The sequence below is a fragment of the Chroicocephalus ridibundus genome, chromosome 27 (genome assembly GCF_963924245.1).
Source record: "Chroicocephalus ridibundus chromosome 27, bChrRid1.1, whole genome shotgun sequence".
Lineage (NCBI taxonomy): Eukaryota > Metazoa > Chordata > Aves > Charadriiformes > Laridae > Chroicocephalus > Chroicocephalus ridibundus.
In genome coordinates, this window is record NC_086310.1 from 402112 (window position 1) to 429606 (window position 27495).

Here is a 27495-nt window from a genome sequence, read left to right on the forward strand (position 1 = left end):
CTTCTTTATGGTGAGGGTGACAGAGCACTGGAACAAGCTGCCCAGGGAGGCTGTGGAGTCCCCTTCTGTGGAGACTTTCAAGACCCGCCTGGATGCAGCCCTGAGTCATGTGCTCTGGGCAATCCTGCTTTAGCAGGGGAGTTGGACTAGATGATCTCTAGAGGTCCCTTCCAACTCTGAAATTCTGTGAAAATTCTGTGAAAATTCTGTGAATCCGTATCTGGGACACGACTGAAATGATTACCGCAGATGACAGAAATCACCCTAGCGAAGGTGCAGCTACCCTCTGGAGACCGACCTGCCAGTCAATGAGCCTTTCAGAGAGCAGAGGGTGGCACAGAAACCAATGCTGATCCTAGGATGTGGTCACCAGTAATAAACACGGCATACAAGGCAAAGGTGCAGAAAAGAGTACTAACGCCATGACGAGCAGACATAGTCCTTTCCCTAGTCATGAAGCTGGCCATCAGCTGGGCCAGGGTGCTGGTACAGTAGCACATCTCCAGGGAAGACAAATGCCTCAAGAAGAAGCCCATGGCAGTGTGCAGATGCTGTCTTTCCCGCATGATGGTGATGATGACGATGAGAGCGTTCTGAAATGCACACACCATGCAGATCATAAGGGAGATAAGGAAGGGATTTGTCTAAGAGCTGGCAACATTCCTCATTCCATAGCTATGGGAGACTCCATGCTTGTCCTATTGCCCTTTCTCCATGGAATTTTTTATGTCCTTCTTTTCCCCTCTAACTTGGTAGGGAAATTGTGAGGAACAACATTTAGTTCGGTTTTAGATGCTTGGGTGTCAGACAGATAAGTCACTGCAAATACATTTCTTTGTTTGATTAAAGAAGGAGTATAGATCCTCGTTCACATAGTCACTGGGTCATACCGGGGAGGTAGATTATAATGAAGTCAAAGTGGGGTGTCCACAATTCTTTGTGGACAATATTATCATAGGCAAAAAAAGAAAGAAAAGAAAAAAATCTCACCCAACAACAATGACAACAACAAAAACTAATAAAGGAATGCTGGGCCTATAATGAGTTACATTATGAGTCATATGCTGAAGAATATGAACACTCTGCAGCTTCTGAAAACCATCCAGTTACCAGTTTCCACAGGGCATCCTTGAGATCCTGGTTCCTCATGCTGTAGATGAGGGGGTTCACTGCTGAAGGCACCACTGAGTACAGCACAGCCACCACCAGGTCCAGGGACGGGGAGGAGGTAGAAGAGGGCTTCAGGTAGGCAAACATGGCAGTGCTGAGAAACAGGGAGACCACGGCCAGGTGAGGGAGGCATGTGGAAAAGGCTTTGTGCCGTCCCTGCTCAGAGGGGATCCTCAGCACGGTCCTGAAGATCTGCACATAGGACAGCGCGATGAAAACAAAGCAAACAAAAGCAACCAAGGCACTAACCCCAATAAGCCCAAGTTCACTGAGGGAGTCTGAGTGTGAGCAGGAGAGCTTGAGGATCTGGGGGATTTCACAGAAGAACTGGTCCACAGCATTGCCCTGGCACAGGGGTAGGGAAAATGTATTGGCCGTTTGCAGCAGAGCATTGAGAAACCCACTGCCCCAGGCAGCTGCTGCCATGTGGACACAAGCTCTGCTGCCCAGGAGGGTCCCATAGTGCAGGGGTTTGCAGATGGCAACGTAGCGGTCATAGGACATGACAGTGAGAAGATAAACCTCTGTTGCAGCACAGAAAAGGAAAAAAAAGACCTGTGCAACACATCCTGTGTAGGAGATGGCCGTGGTGTCCCAGAGGGAATTGGCCATGGCTTTGGGGACAGTGGTGGAGATGGAGCCTAGGTCAAGGAGGGCGAGGTCGAGGAGGAAGAAGTACATGGGGGTGTGGAGGCGGTGGTCACAGGCAATGGCTGTGATGATGAGGCCGTTGGCCAGGAGGGCAGCCAGGTAGATGCCCAGGAAGAGCCAGAAGTGCAAGAGCTGCAGCTCCCGTGTGTCTGCGAATGGCAGGAGGAGGAACTGGGTGATGGCGCTGCTGTTGGACATCTGCTGTTTCTTGGCATGGGGGCTCTGTCCAAAGGAGGAAAAAAACGAAAAAAAATGAGGACAGACGCCTTAGAGCAAAGACAGTCTGCTTTTCAGAGATTATGTGGTTTTGATTTTCTATCACATCTGGTGACTGTTCTATTGAGGGGTAGAAATCCTCATTTTTATGACTGAAATTGTGGAGTCTTGAGACAGGACAGGACACAGGGCTCTAATCTCTGTGGTTTAGTGCAGAGTCAGGAGAGCTGCAGTGTCCATCAGCCTTTTTTCCATCTGCCCTGTGCTTCTGATTGTGCTGCCTTGATGATGAATTCACACACAAATTCCACTTAAAAAAAAAACCCAAAGAAATAACTGAACTCATGAGGGAACAGCGGAGCACTGTTTGAAAGGACAAATATACAAATTCTTCTCTTTCCCAAACCAGAGTTAGAGCTGTGCTGGAGACAGCAGGACACAACCCCTCACAGAGAGATTCAAAGGACTCTGCAAGCAGAGTGCCAACCCCCAAGGAAAGGCTCAGCCCTCCCTAGGATCCCACAGGAGAGCTCTGCCTTTCTGGGAGCAGCCGGCAAGGCCAGCAGGACAGGCAAAGCAGAGAGTCTGGGGTCCCAGAGATGACATGTTCTGAGGGGAGAGTCAGTTCATTGCCCAGCAGAAAATGCCCAGAAGACATCTCCAGTGAAGGACCGAAGGAGAGCTGCCTGAGCCCCACCTCCCCCAGTCCATGTTGGCAGTTTCCCCCAACCCTTGCCCATGTCTCTGCTGCCTGGAGCTGCCCCTGCCAGGAGCTGCTGCTCTGTGCCCAGGTCGCCTCCCTCTCCCTGCTCCCACAGCCCATCCCACCCGCTGGGGGCTCAGCTCTGCCCTGCAGACCCCTCCTGGCAGCAGGGCACTGCCCAGGGCCATCTCCCTCTTTGTGGCTCCTCAGGAGGAGATGAGAGAAAGCCTGATGCTGGAAGCAAAGGTGCTGCTGGTGCTGTGTGTAGGGAGAGGAGGGGGTGAAGGCACTTTGTGAGGTTTCTGGCAGATCTGCTGATTCCTCAGTGGAACAGTGACAGCTCCTTTCCCTCAGGAGACAGCTGAGAGCACAGACCCTGCAATGCCTTCATCTTCCAGGCAGCTCCTGTCTTGTCTTTCCTCTGTAAATGCTGCCTCTGCCAGTGTTCTGGGGGAGATCTGCAGCTGTGGGCAGCCCTGACCCACACAGCACACTCTCAAAAGAGCCAAAGGACCCTGCCCTGAGGGGAGTCTCTCCTTTTACCCAGAGCTTCTCCCCACAGAAGCTCGGGGGGGGAACTCCTTGGGCAGGCTGAGAGCTGACCCTGGCGAGCAGCAGAGTCCCTGCCCCGGCACACAGACCCCTGGGGTGCAGGGACCCTGCTCTCAAGGACAGCCTTGGGCACCCCTGCCTGCACACCCACCTGTCTTCAAAACCCTGCCACAGTCCCTCGCAGAAGGCAGCCCTCCTTCTTTGTCGCTGCGATGGTTCAGCAGGGCATCCCTGCTCTGAAGCACACCCTAGAACATCCCTCCAGGAGACTCCCCTGCATTGCCCTACAGCCAGAGACTGACTGTGTCAACAGGTGTGAAGATTTCCCCAAGAACAAGCTCAGAACTCTCCTCCCACTCCCAGCTGCCTTTAGCCTCTCTGTGCCTGGCTCCTCTCGGATGCCTGCAGGCAGTGCCCTCAGCCCTGCTGCGCTTGGCAGAGGAGCTGCTCCTGGGCAGAGCTGTCTCTCTGCAGCGCTGCCCGCTTGCCATGAGCTCCCTCCATCCCAGGAGCCCAGCCCAGCTCAGCAGCAGAGGACCAGCCCAAGGCAGCCCTTTCTCTGCCCTCTGTGGGCTCCCTCCAGGTGTCCCTGGGGCTCCAGGGGAACCTGCTGGGAAACAAGATGAAGTCATCAGTAAGCTGGGGAGAAGCTTTTCCTTCCTGCACTCTCATTTCACATATCCGGAAAACAAGGAGTCTCAAGAATCATATTTTCTTTCCCTGTCATATTGCAGGACACACAGACAGGGATAGGAAGTCATCACCTTTGTGCCTCCTGCTGAGGGAAGGAATTCAGCCAAGTTAATTGAAGCATCTCATCCTGATCTGTAGCCCTGGGGCCAGAAGGGGACTCAGCTCCCTCCCATTCCTGCCACAAACCCGCAGGAGGTGGGATTCTTCTTGCCTCCGTTCAGGTGTGCACAAGATGAGCACCTGCAAGAGAGCTGTTTGTGTCCACTCCCTTGCTAATTAGTGGAGAGTGAGGGAGTTGTTCAGGTGGGAACACCTGGTGACATTTGAGGTGACACCAGAGTTTGCCTAGGATATGTGCAGGTGACTGCAAGCTCTAATGCAGCAATGCTGAGACACAAGGCAGCATCTGGGGGCAACATCCTGGAGCCTGCTGAGGAATTCCTTTGGTAGACGGAAATGAAAGAAGATGTTACATTTTGGACAGATAAAACCTTCAATATTCCCTACATCCACAGCACCTACAGAGGTAGTCAGCTGATCAAATGCAGCTAAGTCCCTCTCTTTCTCTTCTCCACCAGCTGTATTTCCTAGATCTCTACTGACTGTAATGGCAGGTGTCTCGTGGACATTCCCCCATTGCTCAACCTAATTCAGGACAGCTCCTCAGTGGCCACATACGGCTTGTTGTGCCACCTGAGATGCCAGCGCCCTCCAGAACAACTGCAGGTTGCTGGCACAGACAGCACAGCACCTACAGGAAAGCCATTCCTGATCAGAGCAGATGCATGACAGACACCCCAGAGAGCATTGCAGACAGATTTGGTTCCTTTGGGCAAGCCTATGTGGCAGCCCAGGCAGGTTTGGTCTCTGTCGATCAGCAACCGAAACCCACCGCTGCAGTGAGGCCCAGTCTGACCCATCTCCACTCAGCTGATGCAGAGCAGGTCATGAACAAGAAGCCCATCACACTGAGGGCTCAACTCATTTGGCTGCTCCCAAACTCTGCTCGTTCTTCCAATAATCCTTTGCTGAGCCCCTTAGTGATACAATCAAGGAACAGGCGACTGATTGTCACAGTGCTCCTCGATCACAGCATCTCCACACCCAAGGACATTTTCAGCAGCACCTTGTCCTCCTGGAGATCAACTTCCCCTCCACCACAGACCTTTAGGAGCAGCAAAGCCTTCTCCTACCAGGGCTATGGAGCCCAGCCCTGCTTTTCTGGCCTTTTGGGGAACAGGATTTTCTGCTTTGGTGCTTTCACATTGCTGCCCTCCGTCCCCTCCAGCACGTCTCTGGTCTCATGCAAAGCACTGCACATACTGGGTCTTGGGGACTTGCTCCTGGGTTTGCCTGTGACAAGGCTGAGCTTGGCCCCAGTGCTACAGCTGAGGGGATGCAGACCAAAAGTGCACCAACACCCTCAGCCTGGGGCACAGAGCGGAGGAGCTGGAGTCCCATGTACTACCACAGAGTTTTGACACTGGTGGAAGAAATAGTGAGGAGTGCTGGGAAAGCTCCGGCTGCTAGTTGTAAGAGACAGACTGTAAATTCCCTGACGAAGGGCAGAAGGCCCTCCAAGCCTTCAATGGAAAGCCTCCAACACTCGCAAGGAAATGAATAATGCAGGCCTGGCCTTCAAAGAACTGATAAGGCTCATACTCCTGGCACCTGAAAGTGTGGGAGAACTGTCTTGTGAAGCCACCGTCACTCATGTGGTGAGCTTGCTAGTTCTCAGTTCTCAAGGCCATTGTGTCTGAGAAGTGACCTTTGCTTCATTATCCATGAAATACATATGAAAGCGCGCACACCCCTGCATATGATAATGAAGATTATAGAGATCATGCTAAACATGTATGACTATAGTTCTCTCCCCACCCAAATGATGCTACACGTCAGCCAGGAGGAGGAGACATCTGAGATGGAACTACGCCATAACGAGTGGGGTGGGCCGTGCTAATTCGGCAAACATAAAAGGGGAGGAAGACGAGTATGATGGGGGTGGATTTACAGGAGGTTGCTCCTACAAGACCTCCCCTGAGTTTTGGCTGTCTCAACGCTGAAACTGGGATTGGTGAACTCTTCATCTTTTCCTGCTGTCTTTTCTTATGGAGCTCCTCTGTGGGATGTGCAAGAGGTTGGGTGAGTCCTTTGTGGGTGAGGATCAGAGGAGAGGCCTCTTAGTGTGGGAAACAAAGCACCTGCAATCAGGATAAGGAAGCAGAGAAAGGCTTATTCAAGAAACCCAAAGAATTGCCAGGTCTTATTGGGGATTTTAATGACCGTGGCACGCACTGGAAGAGGAGCACAGCAAGACGCACACTGTCCAGCAGGTGTCTAACCCTAACCCTACCCTGCCCGAACCGTAACCTAACCCTGCTCTGAACATAACCCTGACCTTATCTTAATCCTAACCCTAATCATTGCCTGACCCTAGCTCTACCCCAACCCCAGGTCATAACCCTCAACTCTAACTGTAACCCGCACCCCAACCTTACCCTTACCCTAACCAAACCCCAACCTCAGCCTATTTGAAATCTAACCCTAAACCACGTGAACTCTAGCTCTAATTTAAGCCTGAACCTGAACCTTAACTAACCCTGACCTAACACTTATCTTAACCCAACAGCACGTGTGTAATGAAATCTGTATCATCCTATCAGGCAATGATTACCATGGTAAGTTTGTCACAAAAGAAACAAACTTGAGCATAGTGGGAGCACAACTGGGATGGACAGACAAGCTGGTATCACCTTGTCAGTGCTGTCTCAAGGCCTGAGCAGTCGCCTCTCACTTCCTCATGATCTGGAGGCTGGAGGCACCACTGTGTGTCACCCAAGTCAGACCCTTGGGTCAGATGAACTGTTTTTCAGTTCTCATATACTGTGTTCCTTGTTTCTCCATTGACTCTGACAAGAGCTGAGTTACCTAGATATCCAGGCTGCAAATGGCATATTCCTCATGCAATGACCACTTGACCCCACCTCAAACTGAGATTCTTAAACATCTCTCAGCTGAGTCCCTTCTCCATAAGAAGCCACCTGCTGTTGTGGTGCTGCTTGATTGTAGCTGACACCCTTCAGGTGTGCCCAGCAAGAAGCCCTTCTGCTCTGGGAAGCGGGGCAATGTGAAGGGAGGGCTGAGCTCCCCAGGCAGCAAGAGCACTGCTCTGCTTCTGTGAGGGCTTGCAGGGTTGGGATCAGAGTGAATGGGCCCTCGCCTGCATTTGTAAGCTGTCAGAAATCCAAGCGACAGAGCAGCAGGTTTGGGAACGCTGAATGATTCGGGACTTATTCAAAAGTTATAGATGCCTGACCCGTCCAGGAAAATTGGGTGTCATGGGGATATCACACGCTTTTAATCACTTTCTTCTCCGTATGATTGAAACCTGCATAAAGCAGTTTTCTTGCTTGCACAAAAATGTCTTTTAGCACCCTGAAAACTGGTAATTTAAGCATAACCTGCTGCTTCTCTGTCTTGTTTAAATGTGCCATGGATGCATCAGTGTCACTGGATTCTTTGGCAGAGAGAAGCCTGTGTTACTTCTGATGGGATTCACCCTTCACTAGGCAAAAACTGATGATTCAGATCTAAGATAGTCTCCCAGATCTTTGTGTGTGGACGGAGCGTCAGGGGATGAGCTCTCCCATGTGAGGAGAGCTGGGATTAATCTCTCTCACTAAGGTCTAAGAATCAAGTCATACCTTGCTTTGCTGTGGTTTGTTTGCCTCTCCTTGCCTCGCCTTGCCGTGCTTTGTCTTCCCCTTTTTCATCCTTTCCCCTTTTTCATCCTTCCCCCCTTTTAACCCTATTCCTTCTTAATGTTCTTACATTAAATGCACCTCTTCTGAGATCTGGACAAGGAACGTAAGCAAGGCTGTCCTTAAAGGCATTAGTATTTGTCTCTTTTCTTCCGTTTCTCTCATCTTTCACTAGGTGTTCTATTTAATAAAATCACCTCTAAAAGAGAAAGTCAAGTTTCTTTTACCCATATGACAATAAACCCCCCAGTTATTCAGGCTCAAGGACTCTGTTCTCTCTCTTTACAAACCTCCCCTCCGCAAGCGACCCACGTTAGATTTCCAAACATTCATGCCTATCTTGGTCGAGCTCTCCTAATCCTGCAGTCGCGTGTATGCTGATGTTTGTAGTCTTTCTCTAGGCTTGAAGTGTCTGTGATGGTGGACAGGCCACCAGCATCCTCTGAGAGCCTGTTGTTTGAATTGCTCTGTGCAGGAAAAATGCCCCAAAGAAAAGGCCTGGAGAGTCACACCAGTGGATCTGGATTCATTCTTCTGGGATTTTCTGACCACTCCAGCCTGCAGGGCTTGTGCTCCACAGTATTGCTGGTCATCTACCTCATGGTCCTCACAGGGAACAGCCTGATTGCACTCATCACAGTGGTGGACTCAAGCCTCCACAGCCCCATGTATTTCTTCCTGAGGAACTCTGCCAAAAATGCTGGTGGGTTTCCTGCTGGAGGATGGCAGGACCTCCTTCATTGGCTGTGCTGCCCAGCTGTATTTCCTGGTGTTGATGGGCAGCATCAAGTGCCTTCTTCTGGCTGTCATGGCCTATGACCGCTACATAGCCATCCGTGACCCCTTGCACTACCCTCTCCTCATGAGGAGGGGTCTCTGCATCAGACTGGTGGTGGGGTTGTGGGTGGCTGTCGTACCAGTGCACGTAGGACAGACCTACTGGGTGTTCACTTTGCCCTTCTTTGCATCCCATGACCTTCATCACTTTTTTTGTGATGTGCCCCCTGTGCTGGAGCTGGCCTGTGCAGACACGTTCTGGAACCAAGTGACGCTGTACACCATCATCCTGGTATTTGCAATCTTTCCCTTCTCCTTAATAGTTATTTCTTACATTAAAATTATCAGGGCAATTCTGAAAATACCTTCAGTTCTGGGCAGACACAAAGCCTTTTCCACCTGTTCCTCGCACCTCGCGGTGGTGACACTCTTCTATGGTTCAGCCACAGTCGTCTACTTAAAGCAACGGTCAAGGGATTCCGTAGACACTGACAAATACCTTGCCCTGTTTTACACAATTTTTACCCCAGTGTTTAACCCTGTCATCTATAGCCTGAGGAATAAGGAAGTGAGAATTGCCTTGAAGAGACTCCTACAGACAAAGTGGTACTACAGGGTACGTAAAATCCTCTCAAATAGTCCCAAAAGTCCCACTGGGGTACCTGGTTGCCTGAAGAAAGGCATCTCATATCTGCTGAAACAAAACCATGTGTCCAGCCTGGCTTTCATCCTCCTCAAGAAGGGGAAAGGTGTCCTGAAGCATTCCTCCTATGTTGTGTCCCAGCTTGATATCTTTGTACTCTAGAGCATCTTCAGTGCCTCTGAGTAGTTTAATGCAAACAGCTACTTCAAGCTGTGTCTGACCAAATAATGTTAAAGGGAAATAGTCAAAGTATGGTCAGTAGCCAGTGATGCCCAGAAATTGATACACATGATGAAAGATGACCAGCCTCAGGTTTGAGAAATCGCTTGCTAGACCCCACGGGCTATCTTCTACAGCATCCCTGCATGGAATCGCCTTAAAAACGTTCAAAGGTATGAAGGGCTTCAAAGCATCTCCCCCTGCTATGATGTCTTGCTCTGAGTTGTGTAATTCTTGACTAACTTGATATAAATATAAAAGATAAAAAAGTCACCAGGAGGACAGTCCAGCACCAGAATGGGGTCCCAGAGAATGGTGGAGATTCAGTTTGTTGTGGTTTAACACCAGCCAGCAACTAAGCACTACACAGTCGCTCACTCACTTTCCACCGGTGGGATGGGAGAGAGAATCAGAAGGGTAAAAGTGAGCAAACTCCGGGGCTGAGATCAAGCAGTTTAATTGGTAAAGCAAAAGGCGCACACTTAAGCAAAGCAAAACAAGGAATTAATTCCTTACTTCCCATCAGCAGGCAGGTGTTTGGCCACCTCCAGGAAAGCAGGGCTCCATAACACCAAACAGTTACTCGGGAAGACAAAACGCCGTAACTCCAAATATCCCCCCCTTCCTTCTTCTTCCCCCAGATTTATATGGCTGAGCATGATGCTACATGGTACGGGATATCCCTTTGGTCAGTTGGGGTCCACTGTCCCAGCTGTGTCCCCTCCCAACTTCTCGTGCACCCCCAGCCTACTTGCTGGTGGGCTGGTGTGAGGAGCAGAAAAGGCCATGGTGCTGTGTAAGAGCTGCTCAGCAATAACTAAAACATCCCTGTCTTATCAACACTGTTTCCAGCACAAATCCAAAACACAGCCCCAGACCAGCTACTGTGAAGAAAATCAACTCTATCCCAGCAAAAAACAAGCATTTATGTGCTGAATCTGCTTTGCCACTCTGAAACTGTCTCTGGAAAACTAGCCCAGTGGGGTTTTTAGCCCAAATGCATATGCAGCACTGAAGTGTGTTTCCGTATTGTCCTGGTTTAGGCTGAGTTGGCCAATGACGGACAACAGATGCTCTCCCCCAGCTCTCACTCCGAGGAGAGGAAGGAGAGAGATAAAGAGATTTATGAGTTTAGAAGGAACTAAACTACTTTAGTGAAATATTCATAATAAAATAAAGAGGAAATAATGAAATAGATACAGTATATAGAAAACTGTATCAAGCTAGGAGGATGACGTCACCGGCAGGCACTGGGGAGGTCCCAGACTGGACTCAATGATGGACAGGAACTGGATTCCAGGTCTGGAGTCAGGAATGCACAGAGCGGGATCAAAGGCAGATTAACACTGAGCATTCCACCACCTGAGGAACCTGAACATATGCAAGTCCACATGATGGACAGAGTATTCCCTGTCCTCTCTCTGCCTAGCTGAACAAGGTAACTTAGAGGAGAGGGGGCTGTAGGAACGTGTTTCTGCCCGGCGAAGCAGGCGTGTCTCCCTAGTAACTCCGCCACCTTCCCAGGTACACTTGAAAAATAAGTAGGAGGCTCTGCAAAGGGAACTCAATCATGACAAGGAAGATAATTCAGTGTCCACAGAGGTGTCGCCAAGGTTAAGTCAGACTACACCTTGCACCAAAACATCTTCAGTTAAGGAAAAAAGATGGGTCATCGTTGTAGGTGACTCCCTCCTGAAGGGAACGGAAGGCCCAATATACAGAACAGACCCACTTCTCAGGGAAGTCTGCTGCCTCCCTGGGGCCCAGGTTAAAGATATAAAAAGAAAACTTCCCTCCCTGGTAAGACCCTCAGATTATTACCCACTACTAATTTTTCAGACAGGCAGAGATGATATGTTAACAAGAAACCCAAGGGCAATCAAGAGAGATTTCTGAGCTTTGGGACGACAGGTTGCGGGGTCAGAAGCACAAGTCGTGTTCTCCTTGGTCCTCCCAGTCACAGGAAAAGATGAGGAAAGCAACAGGAAGAGTTGGAAGATCAATACTTGTTTCTGAACCTGGTGCCAGTGGCAGGACTTTATTTTTTTTGATCACGGGATGGTTTACATGACACCAGGCCTGCTCGAGACAGATGGGGTACGCCTGTCTCAAAAGGGGAAAAGGATCCTTGCACAGGAGTTGGCAGGGCTCATCGAACAGGCTTTAAACTAGATCTGCAGGGGGAAGGGTATGAATCCAGCAGCAGAGAGGCAAGGATCGTTGATGGCTTAGAAACTATGGCTGTGCCTGGGAATGGTCAGGTAGAAGGTAAGCCTTCTTCCAGCAAAGAGGTGGCAGGACCAGTAGCCCAGCTGAAGTGCTTCTTGTCCTGGGTTGAGCAACACAGGACTAACTTCTCTTCTAATGCCTAGGAAAACTGCACTTTTAGAAGATTCTAGTGTCTAAATTCGTGAAAATATTTACTTTATAGCCAGCTAGGCTACATGGTATTCAAGGTCTTGTTGTTTTCAAGCCTTGACAGGTGCAGGTAGGAGGAGGAGTGAGGCCTGGGCATTTGACCCGGGCTGGCCAACAGGATTATTTCATACCACGAATGGTGCACTGGGGGTCTCATTGCCTCCTCGTCCATACTTCAGCTGGTAAGGGAGCTGGCATGGGAAGGAGCCCTGCTGGGCCTGTTGTTTGTAAATAGAGAAGGATTTGTGGTGGATGTGACAGCTGGAGGCCATCTTGGGCATAGTGACCATGAAATTATGGAGTTTTCAATTCTCAGAGAAGCAAGGAGGGTGGTCAGCAGAACTGCCACCATGGACTTCCAGAGGGCAATCTTTGGTCTTTCCAGGAGCCTGCTTGACAAAGCCCCTTGGGATGCAGTCCTGAAGGTCAAAGGAGTCCAGGAAGGCTGGACATTTTTCAAGACAAAAGTCTTAAAAGTGCAGGAGCAGGCTGTCCCCATGTGCTGTAAAATGAGACATCAGGGAAAAAAGATGGCCTGGCTGAACAGAGAGGTACGGTTACAACTCAGGGAAAAAAGGAGAGTTTATGGCCTTTGGAAGAAGGGACAGGCCACTCAGGAAGGCTACAAGGATGTTGTAAGGCTATGTGGGGAGAAAATTAGCAGGGCCAAAGCCCAACTAGAACTTAAGGTGGCTTTGGATGTTAAGAACAATAAGAAAAGTTTCTATAAACACTCTATTAACAAAAGGAGGGCTCGGGAGAATCTGCATTCTTTATCGGTAACATAGTGACAAAAGATGAGGAAAAGGCTGAGGTACTTAGTGCCGCCTTTGCCTCCTTCTTTAGTAGTAGAGTGGGTTGTTCCCTGAGTTCCCAGACCCCTGAGCTTGTAGATAGGGGCAGGGAGCACAATGAAGCTGCCATAATCCAAAGGGAGATGGTGAGGGACCTGCTCCAACAGCTAGATGTACACAAGTCTATGGGGTTAGGTGGGCTCCACGCGATGGTACTGAAGGAGCTGGCAGAAGCACTCAGTGAGCCACTTTCCATCATTTACCAGCAGTCCTGGTGAACTGGGGAGGTCCCAGTTGACTGGCATCTAGCAAATGTGATGCCCATCCACAAGAAAGGACAGAAGGAGGATTTGGGGAAGTACAGGCCTGTCAGTCTGACCTCAGTGCCTGGGAACGTCATGGAACAGATCATGTTGAGTGCCATTATGTGGCACATGAAGGACAACCAGGTGATCAGGCCCAGTCAGCATGGGTTCATGAAAGGCAGGTCCTGCCTGACAAACCTGATCTCTTTCTATGACAAAGTGACCTGCTTGGTGGATGAGGAAAAGGCTGTGAAGGTTCTTTACCTGGAAGCTAGTAAAGCCTTTGACACCATTTCCCACAGCGTTCTCCTGGAGAAACTGGCTGCCCATGGCTTGGACAGGTGTACGCTTTGCTGGGTAAAAACCAACGCGATGCCCAGGCCCAATGAATGGTGGTATCAGGAATAGCGTGGCCAGCAGGACTCGAGAGGCTGAGGGCCCTGGGCTCAGTGGTGTGGAGACTGAGGACAGTACAGGAGTAGCCTGAGTGTGCTTGAGGCGTGCTTTCAGAGCTGGTGGAGCTTTTCTTTGTAGTGGAAAACAGCATGAGAAAGAAAGAATGCCCCAACATGCAGTTGGGGAGGTGCAGACTGGACACCAGGAGAAAGAAATATCACTCCAAGGGCAGTGCTATGGTGCAACACGCCACCCAGAAAGAGTCTGGATCAGCCCAAGGCTTTGTGTTTCAGGGAAGAGCCAGGGAGGATGGAGAGATCTCAGCAAAGGAAGGTGACAGCAAGGTGGGGCAGCCGGGTGGATGACTGCAGCCTGCAGGGAAAGAGGCAGAGGTGATGGGACACCGTAGGACAGCCTGTGGTGGAGATGACACAGGGATGCGGCAAAGCTGAAAGGCCCCTAACAGAGTCAACCTCTTCATGTCTTGGGCTATGGCTGTTGTCTCTGCCACTGATGCCTACGAGGAGTCAAGTTATCCTTCCAGCACTGGGGTCTCATTGCCTCCTCGTCCATACTTCAGAGCCTGGGAGGTGTCGTACCGTAGTGCTGGCCTTGGCATTGCACATCTCCACATCACACTGTGCCAGGAAGAGCCCTGAGGAAGGAGTGAGGGACAGGATCTCCCTTCCTGGGGGCTGGGGGTCAGGCCTTGGCCCTTTGGGCGATGGGGTCAGGCCTTGGCCCTTTGCACTAATGAAACACATCCAGGGTTACTCAGCATCAGAGCCACCTTCACCTTGCTTTTCTCGACCTGTCATCACTGCTTCCAGTTTTCTGCTCTAACCGGACCCTGGGGACAACATCTCAGTGGTGTCCCTCAGTGGGACCTATTAACACTCCAAGAAACTTTGGAGTTTGAACCTGACTTTGACTTCTTGAGAGGTTTTTTCAGCTTCCTCTCAGTGTCTGAGGTTCATGGACTCGGCATCAATCCCACCAGAGGGGTCATTAAAACTCCTTGGGCTGGTCCTCTGTGTCTGAGCTGGGCTGGGCTCCTGGGATGGAGGGAGCTCATGGCAAGCGGGCAGCGCCTCAGAGAGACGGCTCTGCCCAGGAGCAGCTCCTCTGCCAAGCGCAGCAGGGCTGAGGGCGGTGCCTGGGTGTCTCAGGGAGATGAGCGAGGCAGAGAGAGAGCTTAAAGGTGTCAGGATTGGGAGGATGACTGAGAGCTCACTGGAGGAGAAATCCTTGCAGCCCTTGGCACGGTAAGCCTCTGGGTGCAGGGCACTGCAGGTGGAGTTCCTGGAGGCATCTCCTAAAGCTGGCACAGCCACAGCTTATGGGATCTGTAAGGAGGCGGAGGGGGAGGAAGGGTCTTGTTATGAAATGTGAATAGCCGTGAAGCCAGGGTGTGCAGGCAGGGGTGCCCAGGGCTGTCCTTGAGCAGGGTCCCTGCACCCCGTGGGTCTGTGTGCCGGGGCAGGGACTCTGCCGGCTGCCAGGGTCAGCTCTCAGCCTGCCCCGGGAGAACCCCACGGGCATGTGGGGAGAAGCTTTGGAGAAAGAGCAACCGCTGGCAGGGGAGGGTCCTGCTGTTGAGAGGGTGCTGCATGGGTGAGGGCTGCTCACAGCTGCAGATCACTGCAGGACGTTCCCTGGACATTTTTCAAGAAGCACAGCACGGCAGGGGCTACCTGCAAGGGAAGGATCCTGTTCTTCCAATCTTCTACTCCGGGTTGTCTGGGTGGGCGATGGGACAGAGAAATTCATCTCTCAGTTGAGGAGGGGGCACTGAAATTCCAAATCTGTTTCTCTTAGAAGTGAATAATCCAGGGAGGATTGGAAATCAACAACTGAATCTCTGCCCCTGCAACGATACTGCCCTCAGCAGCACAAAGCTGATCTCGCAAAAAGATATGAATGAAATTATTCTGAGGAAAGAGAAGTCATTTTGGGGAAAATTTTGGGAAATGGAATAGGATGGGCCCAAAGAAGTCTGCCTTAACTTGCCAAGGTCTTCTCCTCTTTCAACAGTCCCCCATGCCCAGAGTGAACAAATGTCCAATGGCAGCTCCATCACCCAGTTCCTCCTCCTGCCATTGGCAGACACACGGGAGCTGCAGCTCTTGCATTTGGGCTCTTCCTGGGCTGTTGCGTGAAACGGGGCCAAGCGGTTTTGGCAGAAGATAAACCCCCTTGCGTTCTAACACTCCTCACCGAGGTGGGAGGCTAGGTCCGGCTAGGTTTAAATTCTGAGTGATGCCCAATTCAGCACTATCAGTCCAATCGCGTTTAATATGTATTAAACTATTACGATTTGGATACACTAATAGTGGGCTGCACCTTCAGTCTAGTCGTGCTCCTGAACTAGCACGGCCTCTCTCAAGTTTTGGTCATGTTCAGTGAGAAAGCGAAACGGCTAGCTACTTAAACAGTGCAGTTTATTTAAACAGCTATACAGGTTCTTTAGGATTGCCGGTGATAAATACACTGTCTGCAAAGCACGTGCAAACAAAGATATTGTTAAGTATACAAACGCGGGACAAAATTATAAACGATACAGCCTGGCTATAAATGTAGGGTAGAGATTCTCTAGAGAAATTTCTAAGTCCCCGAGAAAGCGCTCGGTGTAATCAAAGTCTTACCCAAAGGCGTCCCTATGGGGGGGAAGAGAGGCTCAGCCCGTCGACTGATCCCGGAAATCAGCGGTGGAATTCTTCGCAGTGGTGTCTTCCCTGACATCCCCTCTCTCTTGGGCTATTTTTATATTATTTTTTTATCTTCAAAGTGGAGTTTGAGTGACTTTAGTCATACGTACTTTTATTATGATTAATGTATTCAAGGAGGAGTGTTCACACCTCGGGGGCGGATAGCCTCCGGGATGGAGGTGTGTTTTGGTACATCGTGGTGAGCAAAGTTCGCACCAAAGGACAGCATTTCATCAACATTTGATGAAATGTTGGCTCGGGTAGCGTGTAGGCCGCTTATCAGTTCCGTAGTACCATCTCGTCCCCATATCTGCTATTCGTCACAAGGGAAGGCCACGGAACAAGCGTGTTCCGTTCCATCCCTCCTGTAGTTTCGCAAACAACCTTGTACAGGGAATTGCAGATGTTGCATTCTTCGTGTGCTAGCTGCGGCTGTGTTCTACCTCAGAAGCCTCTTGATTTTATGACTTTCCTTAATGTGTGAACAATGCTGTATTTTTGTATTCTTGGCCAATTTAGTAATTATTCCACACTGGGCACCTACCTGGCTGCCCTCCTGGCCAACAGCCTCATCATCACCACCATCGCCTGTGACCACCGCCTCCACACCCCCATGTACTTCTTCCTCCTCAACCTCACCCTCCTTGACCTGGGCTCCACCTCCACCACTGTCCCCAAAGCCATGGCCAATTCCTTCTGGGACACAAGGGCCATCTCCTATGCAGGATGTGCTGCACGGGTCTTTTTCTTATTTTTCTGTGCTGCAACAGAGTTATCTCTTCTCACCATCATGTCCTATGACCGCTACGTTGCCATCTGCAAACCCCTGCACTACGGGACCCTCCTGGGCAGCAGAGCTTGTGTCCACATGGCAGCAGCTGCCTGGGGCAGTGGGTTTCTCAATGCTCTCCTGCACACGGCCAGTACATTTTCCCTACCCCTCTGCCAGGGCAATGCTGTGGACCAGTTCTTCTGTGAAATCCCCCAGATCCTCAAGCTCTCCTGTTCAGACTACTACTTCAGGGAAGCTGGGCTTCTTGTGGTTGGTGTCTGTTTAGGCTTTGGTTGTTTTGTTTTCATTGTGCTGTCCTATGTGCAGATCTTCAGGGTCGTGCTTAGGATTCCCTCTGAGGAGGGACGGCACAAAGCCTTTTCCACGTGCCTCCCTCACCTGGCTGTGCTCTCCCTGTTTGTCAGCACTGCCATGTTTGCCTACCTGAAGCCCCCCTCCATCTCCTCCACAGTTCTAAATCTGGTGGTGGCAGTTCTGTACTCGGTGGTTCCTCCAGCAGTGAACCCCCTCATCTACAGCATGAGGAACCAGGAGCTCAAGGATGCCCTAAGGAAACTGGCTCAATGGAAGTTCTTTCTCCAATAATAACCTGTCTCCCTTCTCCACAAGTTTCCTAGACTTTATGTTAGGCAATAAGCTTGCTTTTTTCTCTTGCAATAATCCTGCTTATATATAATTTTCCGGGTTTGTACTACTTGTCTTGAGGTTTGATCCAGTTGTTTCTGACCCTTGCACAACACTGTGTCAAAGGTGACCTGTCTAATAGCAGCTCTTCAGTAAAAAGGCATCTCCCAGGTGCAGTGCCTGGAGGCTAGGTGCTTCCTCCAAAGGTGCTGCCAATAAAATGTCCAAGGAACTGGTCTTTCAAAGAGTCTCTTCTCCCTGTGTTCTCCCTGTGTTTGGGGTTAAGCTCACTGTACTATTGGGTTCCATTGGACCAAATGTTCTGGTTTTAAAGGCTCTCTTCTTGTGTCCACTGGTAGTGGAGATGGCGCATGAGCTCCTGATTAACTCCTCAGACTGCTTCATATGTGTCAGGACTTACAGCATACAGCAGATTCTATGGAAATGAATTTGGATGTGTGAGGAGAGGATGGGGACTCACCACGTGCCCTGAGCTGTGGATGAATGAAGACACAGAAGGTGAAACACCCACAGAGGTGAAGTCGCCCACAAGCAAAACACTAAATTGAGGTATGCACAAACAAGAACTCTGCAGTCCCCTGAAAGTCAGTGGGGACCCAGTAGGCATGGGAAAGGGAGAGGTGTGGGAGCTGCCCGAGGACCCCCAGGGCCAGGAGTGTCGTGCTGTCCTGGGGAGTGGGGCTGATGGGAGCAGAGGAGGGGGCAAATTCAGTCAGGGTTGTGGGTTCACCTAAATAGGATAGCAGGAGGGGCAGAGAGTGACTAGCCTGTTTAAATTGTTCCCTTGGGGCCAGCACTGGCCTGGGGCTGATGGGGAGGCTGAGCTCCTTGTCTGCCCCACAGGAGCTGCTGTGCCCTTCAGAGGAGCTGGGGCTGGGGATGAGCGCCAAGAGCTCTGCAGCAACTGTGGTGGGCACTGCCATGGGACCAGCCCAGACCGGGCAGCTGTGCTTGGCTGGGCAGAGGAGGGGGCAAGGGGTCTGGGGAGAGCCAAGGAACAGCTGGGATGGGCTGGTAAAAGCCTGGGAGAGGAAAACATCAGTGTAGAGCTAAGTTGTGCAGGCCGTGGGCACTCCAGGTGTGGCCTCACCAGAGCCGAGTAGAGGGGAAGGGTCACCTCCCTCCATCTGCCAGCAATGCTTTTTCTAAACAGCCCAGGAGGCTGTTGGCCTTTGCCACGGGGGTGCATTGCTGGCTCATGCTCAGCTGCTTGTCCTCCAGGACCCCAGGGTCCTTCTCTGCAGAGCCACTATCTAGCCAGTCAGCGCCCAGGACGATGTCCACTGTGTGGCTAGATCACAAGCTGTCCTCCCCCAGGGACTTTCTCAGCAGCACCTTGGCCTTCTTGGAGATGAGCTCCACCTCTGTCACAGGTCCCACAGAGCTTCAGAGAAACCTGGGACAGCAAACCCCTCTCCTGCCAGGGCTGCGCAGCCAAGGCCTGTTTCTCTCTGGCCTCAGGGACTGCAGCTTCTACTCTAGTTGTGGGAACCCCATTCATCACTTTGTGTCCACCTGACATCCACTCCAGCATGCCTCTCCAGGTTTTCTGGTAGGACGTGCGGCTTGTGGGGGACCCACACTGCAGCAGTCTGTGCCTGAAGGACTGTAACCCCATGGAAAGGATCCATGCTGGAGCAGTTTGTGGAGAACTGCAGTCAGTGGGAAGGAGCCACATTTGGGGAAGCTCAGAAACGAAGTGTTATGAACTGACTGCAGCTCCCATTCCACAACCCCCCTGTGCCACTTGGGGCAAAGGCAGAAGAGTTAGGAATGAAGTTGAGCCTGGGAAGAAGGGAGGGAGGGGGGAAGGTGGTTTTAATTGTGTTTTATTTCTCACTGTCATTTTTAATTAATTTCCCCAAGTTGGGTCTGTTTTGCACATGACAGCAACCGGTAAATTAAAAACATGGTGAGAGTTCCCCTCACGCTAAAGTGCAGTTATTTCATCATGAAGGCAATTAGATTGGCAAGGCATGATTTCATAAAATCATAGAATGGTTTTAGTTGGAAGGGACCTTAAAGATCATCTAGTTCACACACCCCTGCCCTGGGCAGGGACACCTCCCACCAGCCCAGGCTGCTCCAAGCCCCGTCCAGCCTGGCCTTGAACCCCTCCAGGGATGGGGCAGCCACAGCTTCTCTGGGCAACTGGGCCAGGGTCTCACCACCCTCAGAGTGAAAAGTTTCTTCCTGATATCTAATCTAAATCTACCCTCTTCCAGTTTGAAACCATTACCCCTCATCCTATCAATTCATGCCCTTGTAAAAAGTCCCTCTCCAGCTTTCGTGTAGGCCCACTTCAGATACTGGAAGGCTGCTATAAGGTCTCCACACAGCCTTCTCTTCTCCAGGCTGAACAACCCCAGTTCCAACAGGTCCATGTCCTTCCTATGTTGAGGACTCCAGAGCTGGACGCAGTACTTCAGGTGAGGTCACACCAGAGCACAGCAGAGGGGCAGAATCCCCCCCCTCCCCCTGCTGGCCACGCTTTTGATGCAGCCCAGGATGCGGATGGCTCTCAGGGCTGCGAGTGCACATCACTGGCTCATGTTGAGCTTCTCATCCACCAGCACCCCCAAGTCTTTCTCCTCAGGGCTGCTCTCAAGCCATTCTCCACACGACCTGTATTTGTGCTTGGGATTGTCCTGACCCGTGTGCAGGACCTTGCACTTGGCCTGGTTGAACCTCATGAGGTTTACACAGGTCCATCTCTCAAGCCTGTCAAGGTACCCCTGGATGGCATCCCTTCCCTCCAGCTTGTCAACTGCTCCACACAGCTTGGTGTCATCAGCAACCTTGCTGAGGGTGCACTCAATCCCAATGTTCATGTCGCCAACAAAGATGTTAAATAGCACTGGTTCCAGTACTAACCCCTGAGGAACACCACTGGTCACTGCTCACCACTTGGACATCGAGCCATTGACTGCAACCCTTTGAGTGCAACCATCTAGCCAGATTTTTGTCCAACAAGTGGTTCATTGGTCAAATCCATGTTTTTCCAATTTAGAGACCAGGATGTCGTGCGGGACAATGTCAAATGTTTTGCACAAGTCCAGGCAGATGATGTTAGTTGCTCTTCCCTTATCCACCAATGCTATAACCCGGTCATTGAAGGCCATCAAATTTGCCAGACACAATTTGTTCTTGGTGAAGCCATGCTGGCTGTAACCAATGACCTCCTTATTTTGCAGGTGCCTTAGCATAGTTTCCAAGACGATCTGCTCCGTGATTTGCCAGGCACAGAGGTGAGACTGACTGGCCTGTAGTTGCCTGGATCTTCCTTTTTTCCCTTTTTGAAAATCAGCTTTCTTGTTGCCCTTGATGCCTCTGGCCAGATTTGACTTTATCTGGGCTTTAGCTTTCCTAACATGATCCATGGCTGCTTAGACACTTTCTCTGTATTCCTCCCAGGCTACCGGTCCTTGCTTCCACCTTCTGTAGGCTTCCTTTTTCTTTGATTTACTCGTGGTAAGTCCATGCTGATGGTTCTTAGCACAGCTGCCAAATGGGCCACACAGTCTGAGGCACAAGTGGAGCTGGTACTCCCAAAAGAGGAAGAGCTGGTCAGAGATGTGAAGACCAGTCTCAGCCTTGACTGTAGTGACCATAAAATTGTGGTCTCCCAGATCTCCAGGGAAACAGGGAAGGAGAGCAGCAGAGCACAGACCCTGGACAGTAGGGAAGGAGGCCTACTGAGGGCACTGGCAGGTGGGCTCCCATGGAAACAGTGACAGGGCCCTGAAAACATCCACAGGCCTTCATGACCCTGACCAGCTTCACCTGGGGCCTCCACCCCCACCTCTGTCCATCAGCCCAGGAGTCCCTTTAAGCCCAGGCCTGAGGTTCAGCCCCAGCTTGATCTATGCTGTAGGTGTAAAGGTCTCCAGACACAGCCTTGCCTGTCCATGGACCTTGTTGGTTTGGTCTTGCAGGCTGACTTCCCAGCTTGATTCTTTACCTGGTGTACCATGAAATAACTGACATTCACTGAACGGCCCTCCAAGTGCTAGACCCCAGCTAATTCACAGAGGCCTAGGGCCTTTCTGCTTGCTTTCTCCCTATCACTTGGTCAGGTTTTGTGGGTGTGGAGTTTAGTAGGTGGGTGTTGTTGGGTTTTTTTTTGGTTTGGTTTTTTTTTTTTTTTTTGTGGTTGGACTCGATGATCTCAGAGGTCCCTTCCAACCACTAAGATTCTGTGATTCTGTGAAGGACTGTACCCCGTGGAAAGGATCCACGCTGGAGCAGTTTGTGGAGAACTGCAGTCAGTGGGAAGGAGCCACATTTGGGGAAGCTCAGAAACGAAGAGTTAGGAATGAAGTTGAGCCTGGGAAGAAGGGAGGGAGGGGGGAAGGTGTTTTTAGTTGTGTTTTCTTTCTCACTGTCCTATTCTGTTACAATCAATTGGAAATAAATTTAATGAATTTTCCCAGATTGGGCCTGTTTTGCCTGTGATGAGAATTGGTAAATTAACTGGTAAACAAACAATCCTCCCAATTTATTGCTATTGACAAACGTGGCGAGAGTTGCCCTCATGCACAAAGGCAGTTACTTCATCGTGAAGTCAATCAGGTTGGCGAGGCATGATTTATCCTTGGTAAGTCCATGCTGATGGGTTTTGGACACGTTCTGTTGTTGGTGCCCAGAAATGTCACCCAAAAGCACTCGAACGGATGGCCCTCCCCTCACCGATGTGAGCCTGTGCAGCCTGGGGTTCCCTGGGTTGCACTTTTGGATTCTTCCAAAGACGGGTGCACCACTTGCTTGTCCTCTCTCACAAGAGACCTCTGCCAATCCCATGACCTCTCAGAAAGGATATTCCGAAGAAATATTCATCTTCCCTCTAACACCATTACAACTATTCTCCCTCTTATACAGTGCAGTCAGTTTCTCTGATTGTTCATATACTTGTTCTGATACAGTGACCATTTCTCAAGTCACCTTTTCAGATCCAGACTGTCTAGGCAAAGGCCCTTTCCATAATTCTTCAGTTTTCTTCTCCATTTACTCTTTGTTCATTCAGATACCTCTCACCTATGCTGCTGCTTTCACCTTCAGAGACTGAACAGCTTGACTGTCGTTCATCAGTCTAATGGTCTCCTTATCCAGATCTTTAATTATGTTTATATCTATCTTTTTTTCGTCTAACTACCTAAAATATTTCTCCTAAGATTATCCCTTGTAGAAAAGCAACCTCATTAGTGGTAGCTTGTACTTAGCGTGTGATTACAGAATACGATTTATTATTTATGAAAACTGATTGTGCTTTACTTCTCTGAAGAATGGGGAAAAATTCTCTTGTGCCTGGGTGCAGCCATGTCTCTAAGGTGCTCAGGTGGGAGATGGTGCAATGGAGCTGTAACATCCAGCTGCAGAGATCAGTGGAGAAGTCTGGTGCAAGGAGCAGTGATGCAAGTCCCAGGTGGCCAATGTCAGAAATGGTGAGGTTGGGGAGGTGAGGAGCAAGGCTGTCCATGCAGCGATGGACGTCAAGGGACTGCTTTTCCTTTCTGCCCAGGCTTCCTGAGGAAACACTCTGCATCAGTATCAATCAGAGAATGCTTCTATCACCTCTTTTTTAAAGTGAAAAGTAATAAAATATATCCTTCAACATAAAAGATGCATCTTTGAAATCTTCCTACTTAATTACGCTATGAAACTCTCTAATTAGCTGTACAAGTCTTGAAGACTTAAAGAAAATTACAAAAGGAGAAATACCTTGTTAAGGCTTTCTGTCTTTTAATGAGCCCCATGGTGTATTTGCTGCTGAGTCCATGAGCCTCAGATCCTGAGAGAAGGTTGAACAGAGTGCTCAGGAAATCAGAAGCCAAACTCAAAGTACCTGGAAGCATTAATGAGCCCCACTGAGGGCCATTCCTGACAAAGCCTCCCCAGGGACTCGTTAGAGCAGATAGCTGGAGGCTGTGATTGCAGGTGGGCAAAGGCAGAGTGCAGGTGGCTGGAAAGCTGAAGAAACCCTTGGTTTGTTTGATGCAGCAGAAAGGCCAAGCCCTCAGCCCCAGGCCCTGGCAAGGCAGATCCTGTCCCTCACTTGTGGCCTAGGGCTCTTCCTGGGACAGAGGGATGTGAGGGGGAGCAATGACAGGTGTAGGAAAATTCTGTGACACCTCCTGGCCTCCCAGAGAAGGGGCGAGGATGAAATAGAGTCCTGAGGCTCAAAAGAATCACAGACGCATAGAATCAATTATGTTGGAAAGGATCTTGAACATCATTGAGTCCAACTGTAAACCTAACACTGCCAGGTCCACCACTAAACCACACCCCTGCATGCCACATCTTGTGGTGCTGTGCTCTCCCCCTTCCCTGCCCCTCTGGCTCCTGCTCAAGCCATAACCATCAGTGGGAGTTGTGATGAGTTGCACCTGGTCTTTGGGGGATGGCTGGTAACAGTCAAAACCCTGTCTGGAGTGGGGGCCTAGATATTTTGTTCCCATGTGAATATGATGATAGGTCAATTCTCTTACTCTATAAACAGTGGACAGAGCAAGAGCCCTTGGAGCTCTCCTGCATGGCAGTGGCTGCATGACAGGACCTCCCCTTGAGTGGGGACGCTCACTTAAGGTTCTTCTCCTCGAGGCTGAGAGATTCCTTGCCGCAATGGATTCTCGGTAAGTGACTAATAGCATGCTAAACTTTGAAATCTTAGCTAAGTGATGTAAAGGATTGATTGCGCATATAGAATCCTTCAGACATAAACCGTTGACCAAGTCTGGGGCTAGGATTGGATGCAGCCGCAGCTAGACTCCTCTCTGAGAAGGAGTTTAGAAAGCCAGGGGGTCCTTTCTGAACCTCGTGACTCAACGGGAGGGTCTCCCTGAGAGCTTGTCTGACCCCGGCCTCTATGCAGTAAATAATCAAGTGTACCCTGGCATGGAATCTCGTAAAACACTGTTGCATTCACTGCTAACTTTGTTAAATCACTGTTTTATGTTAATAAATATTTCACTATTCATGACCAGGCATCTTGGCTCTGTCGGATGCCTTACCAGTGAGCCCAGAAACCTCAAGCCAGGGAAGAGAAATGCTGAGACATTTCACTGCTGAGAAAGTAAAAGCTGGCAGAAGCCTTGGAACCATTAGTGTGGACGTCCCACCACCTACAGAAGAGTCCAGAAAGTTTCCAGGAAGAAGAGACCTCCGAGGCACCTAACACAGCCACAAGACTCATCCTGCCCTAAAAAGGTATGCAGAAGGAAATGACTTCACACACACAGACCCCAGTTGTGAGCCTGCTGATGGACAATCATGTGCCCAGGCCGCAGTGATCCCACAAGCAACCTCTAGCTGCTGGCATGTTCCATACGTGCTGGTGTGTTCCATACTGTGTGTTGCATTCATACCCATGCTGCTGGCATGTCCCGTACTTGGGACCTCACAAGAACCAAGGCCGGTCATCAACCCTCTGCTGGCCTAAGGGGTGCTCTGGAACACAGGGCTTCAAACACCTCTGACCTTGCTCATGGTCTCTCAGGTCCTCAGGCAGCAGCACCCTCACAACTGGCATTCAGGCCATACGCCTGCTGCGGGGCTATCAAGGACTCAGGCAGAAGTGACCTCCCAAGCACCGAGCTCATCCATGAGGCTGGTGCTGGCCTATCGGGCACTCAGACAGCAGTGACCTCCAAAGCAGTATCAGAGAGATCTGCCTGTTTCTGGTCTATCAGAGATTCTGGCAGCACTGACCTCATAACCAACATCCACACCATGTGCCTGCTGCTGGCCTGTCAGGTACTCATGGAGAAAGGACCTCGTAGGCACCAAACCCAGCCTTGAGCCTGGGGTTGGCCTGCCACCTGCAGAGACAGGGGTGACCCCAAAATGAGCATCCAAAGCAGATGTCCGCTGTTATAGCAGCAGTGACCTCACAATCAACATGCCAGACCTTGGCCTGCTGCTGGGCTGTTGGGTTCTCAGGCAGAAGGGACCTCACAAGCATCTACTCTAATCATAAAGCCTTTTGTTGGACTGCCATGTCCTCACAGAATCATGTAGATTGAAAGGGATCTTTGGAGATCATCTAGTTCATTCCCCCTGCCCTAAAGGGAGTCAGCCAGAGCAGGTCACATAAGAAGATGTCCAGGCTGGTTTTAAGTATATCCACGAATGGACACTCCACAGTCTCTCAGGGCAGCCTGTGCCAGGGTCATGCGCCCTTGATGCCGAAACATGTTTTCTTGAGTTCAGTTGGAATTTCTTGTTTTTGAGGATTGGGGCCTAGCACATAAGCCCTGTGTGGGGACGGTGAGGGACATGGGCTTCTTCAACCTGGTGAACCTCCTCCAGTGAGGGTCGTCATCCAAAAGGGATAACCTCACTCCAAGTATGGGAGAGAGGTGGGTGGGACAGGATAGATATAAACACATGGAAGGATTTTGCTGAAGAGATTATTAGCCTGCTGAAAGACCAGGGCATTCTTCCAACTGCCTGAAGCTCAAAGCAGCACCTGGGTAGTTTGGAGGGATGTGACTGAGCGAGGAGTAAGTGACGGGGAAACTGGAGAGCAATGGGGAGGCTGGCCCTGCTGCCCCATTAATGGTTCGATGGGCCCACCATGCTGGAACCGCATGGGACAGGTGTGCTCGAGGGTGGGGAGACATCCCCCCGGCAAAGTACCCTGGCAGCCCCCAGGGCTCTGTCCCCCTCAGCCCTCCTGTTTTGGTGGCCTCCCCCAGTGCCTGGGCCACAGATGGTCTGTGTCCCCTCAGTGCCAGCCCCTCTCCCCAGGCCAGCACAGGAGTCCTGGTCCAGGCACAGAGCAGCCTGTCCAGAGTGGGGGCCTGCAGGAAGAGATTTCTCCTTCTCAAGGATTCCTCCCTGCAGGCACAAAAATGCTCCCTTGCTCTTCTCCAGGGACACCCCTTCTCCCCAGAGAGCCTTTCCCCAGGTGAGCGTGTCCAGGCTGGCCTGGCTGGACATTCCTGGTTCCCACCGCGTGCTCCCTGCAGGGCCCTGAGCTGGTGTTTCTGCTCTGCAGAGGGAGGGGGCTGTGGTGCCCTGAGGCCATGGGGTGACCCTGCACTGGCCATGCTGGTCGGGGTGAGGAGCAGAACTTGCCAGAAAGGGATCACTGCTGCTAAGCCCCCTTCCATCTTCCCTCATTGCTCAGTAGCCAAGGACAGGGCTTGGCAGGACCAAGGGGTGTCTTCAGTTTCACAAAGGGCAGGGAAGGGCTGAACTAGATCAATCCCGCAGGGTTTCCAGGACAGTGGACTGAACCATTGTTTAGTCTTATGTCCCTTTCGCCTGCTGCCTCCTGGCATTGCAGGGGCCTCGTTAGCCCATGGGCTCTTCAGGTTCACCTTTCCTTCAAGGACACTCCACCTTGGATGGTCAGTCATTTTATGAGGTGCCACTCGTTGCTCACCCAGACTCACATACTTTTCTGGGAGATCCCCTGAGCTCTGCTGGCAACTCTAAGTTCCTCTCTAGGATAGCATTGGCCATCAGCCGCACCACAAGTGGGACAGTACCAGGAAGGACAATCAAAAGCCATTTGCACTCTTCTTGGACATGTGCCACCAATATCTTTATCAAAGATCTGAATGAGGGGATTGAGTGCACCCTCAGTAAGTTTGCAGATGACACCAAACTAGGTGGGAGTGTTGATCTGCTGGAGGGTAGGAAGGCTCTACAGAGGGACCGGGACAGGATGGATCCATGGGCCAAGGCCAACTGTATGAGGTTTAATAAGGCCAAGTGCCGGGTCCTGCATTTCGGTCACAACAACCCCAAGCAACGCTACAGGCTTGGGGAAGAGTGGCTGGAAAGCTGCCCAGCAGAAAAGGGCCTGGGGGTGCTGGTGGACGGCCAGCTTAACATGAGCCAGCAGTGTGCCCAGGTGGCCAAGAAGGCCAACAGCATTCTGGCTTGTATCAGGAATAGTGTGGCCAGCAGGAGCAGGGAAGTGATAGTGCCTCTGTGTTCAGTACTGGTGAGGCCTCACCTCGAGTACTGTGTTCAGTTCTGGGCCCCTCTGTACAAGAGGGACATTGAAGTGCTGGAGCGTGTCCAGAGGAGAGCGACCAGGCTG

At 50.8% G+C, this 27495-nt stretch overlaps 1 protein-coding gene and 1 pseudogene across 1 annotated transcript; one reads left to right on the top strand and one right to left on the bottom strand.

The window, feature by feature from the left end:
- Nucleotides 1-907: 907 nt before the first annotated feature.
- LOC134507725 (olfactory receptor 10AG1-like) lies at nucleotides 908-17384 on the top strand (annotated as a pseudogene).
- On the bottom strand, nucleotides 1051-2019 carry LOC134507766 (olfactory receptor 14J1-like). The gene has a single exon (XM_063318642.1). It carries the CDS (start codon nucleotides 2017-2019, stop codon nucleotides 1051-1053), a length of 969 nt encoding a protein of 322 aa, XP_063174712.1.
- Nucleotides 17385-27495: the final 10111 nt, after the last annotated feature.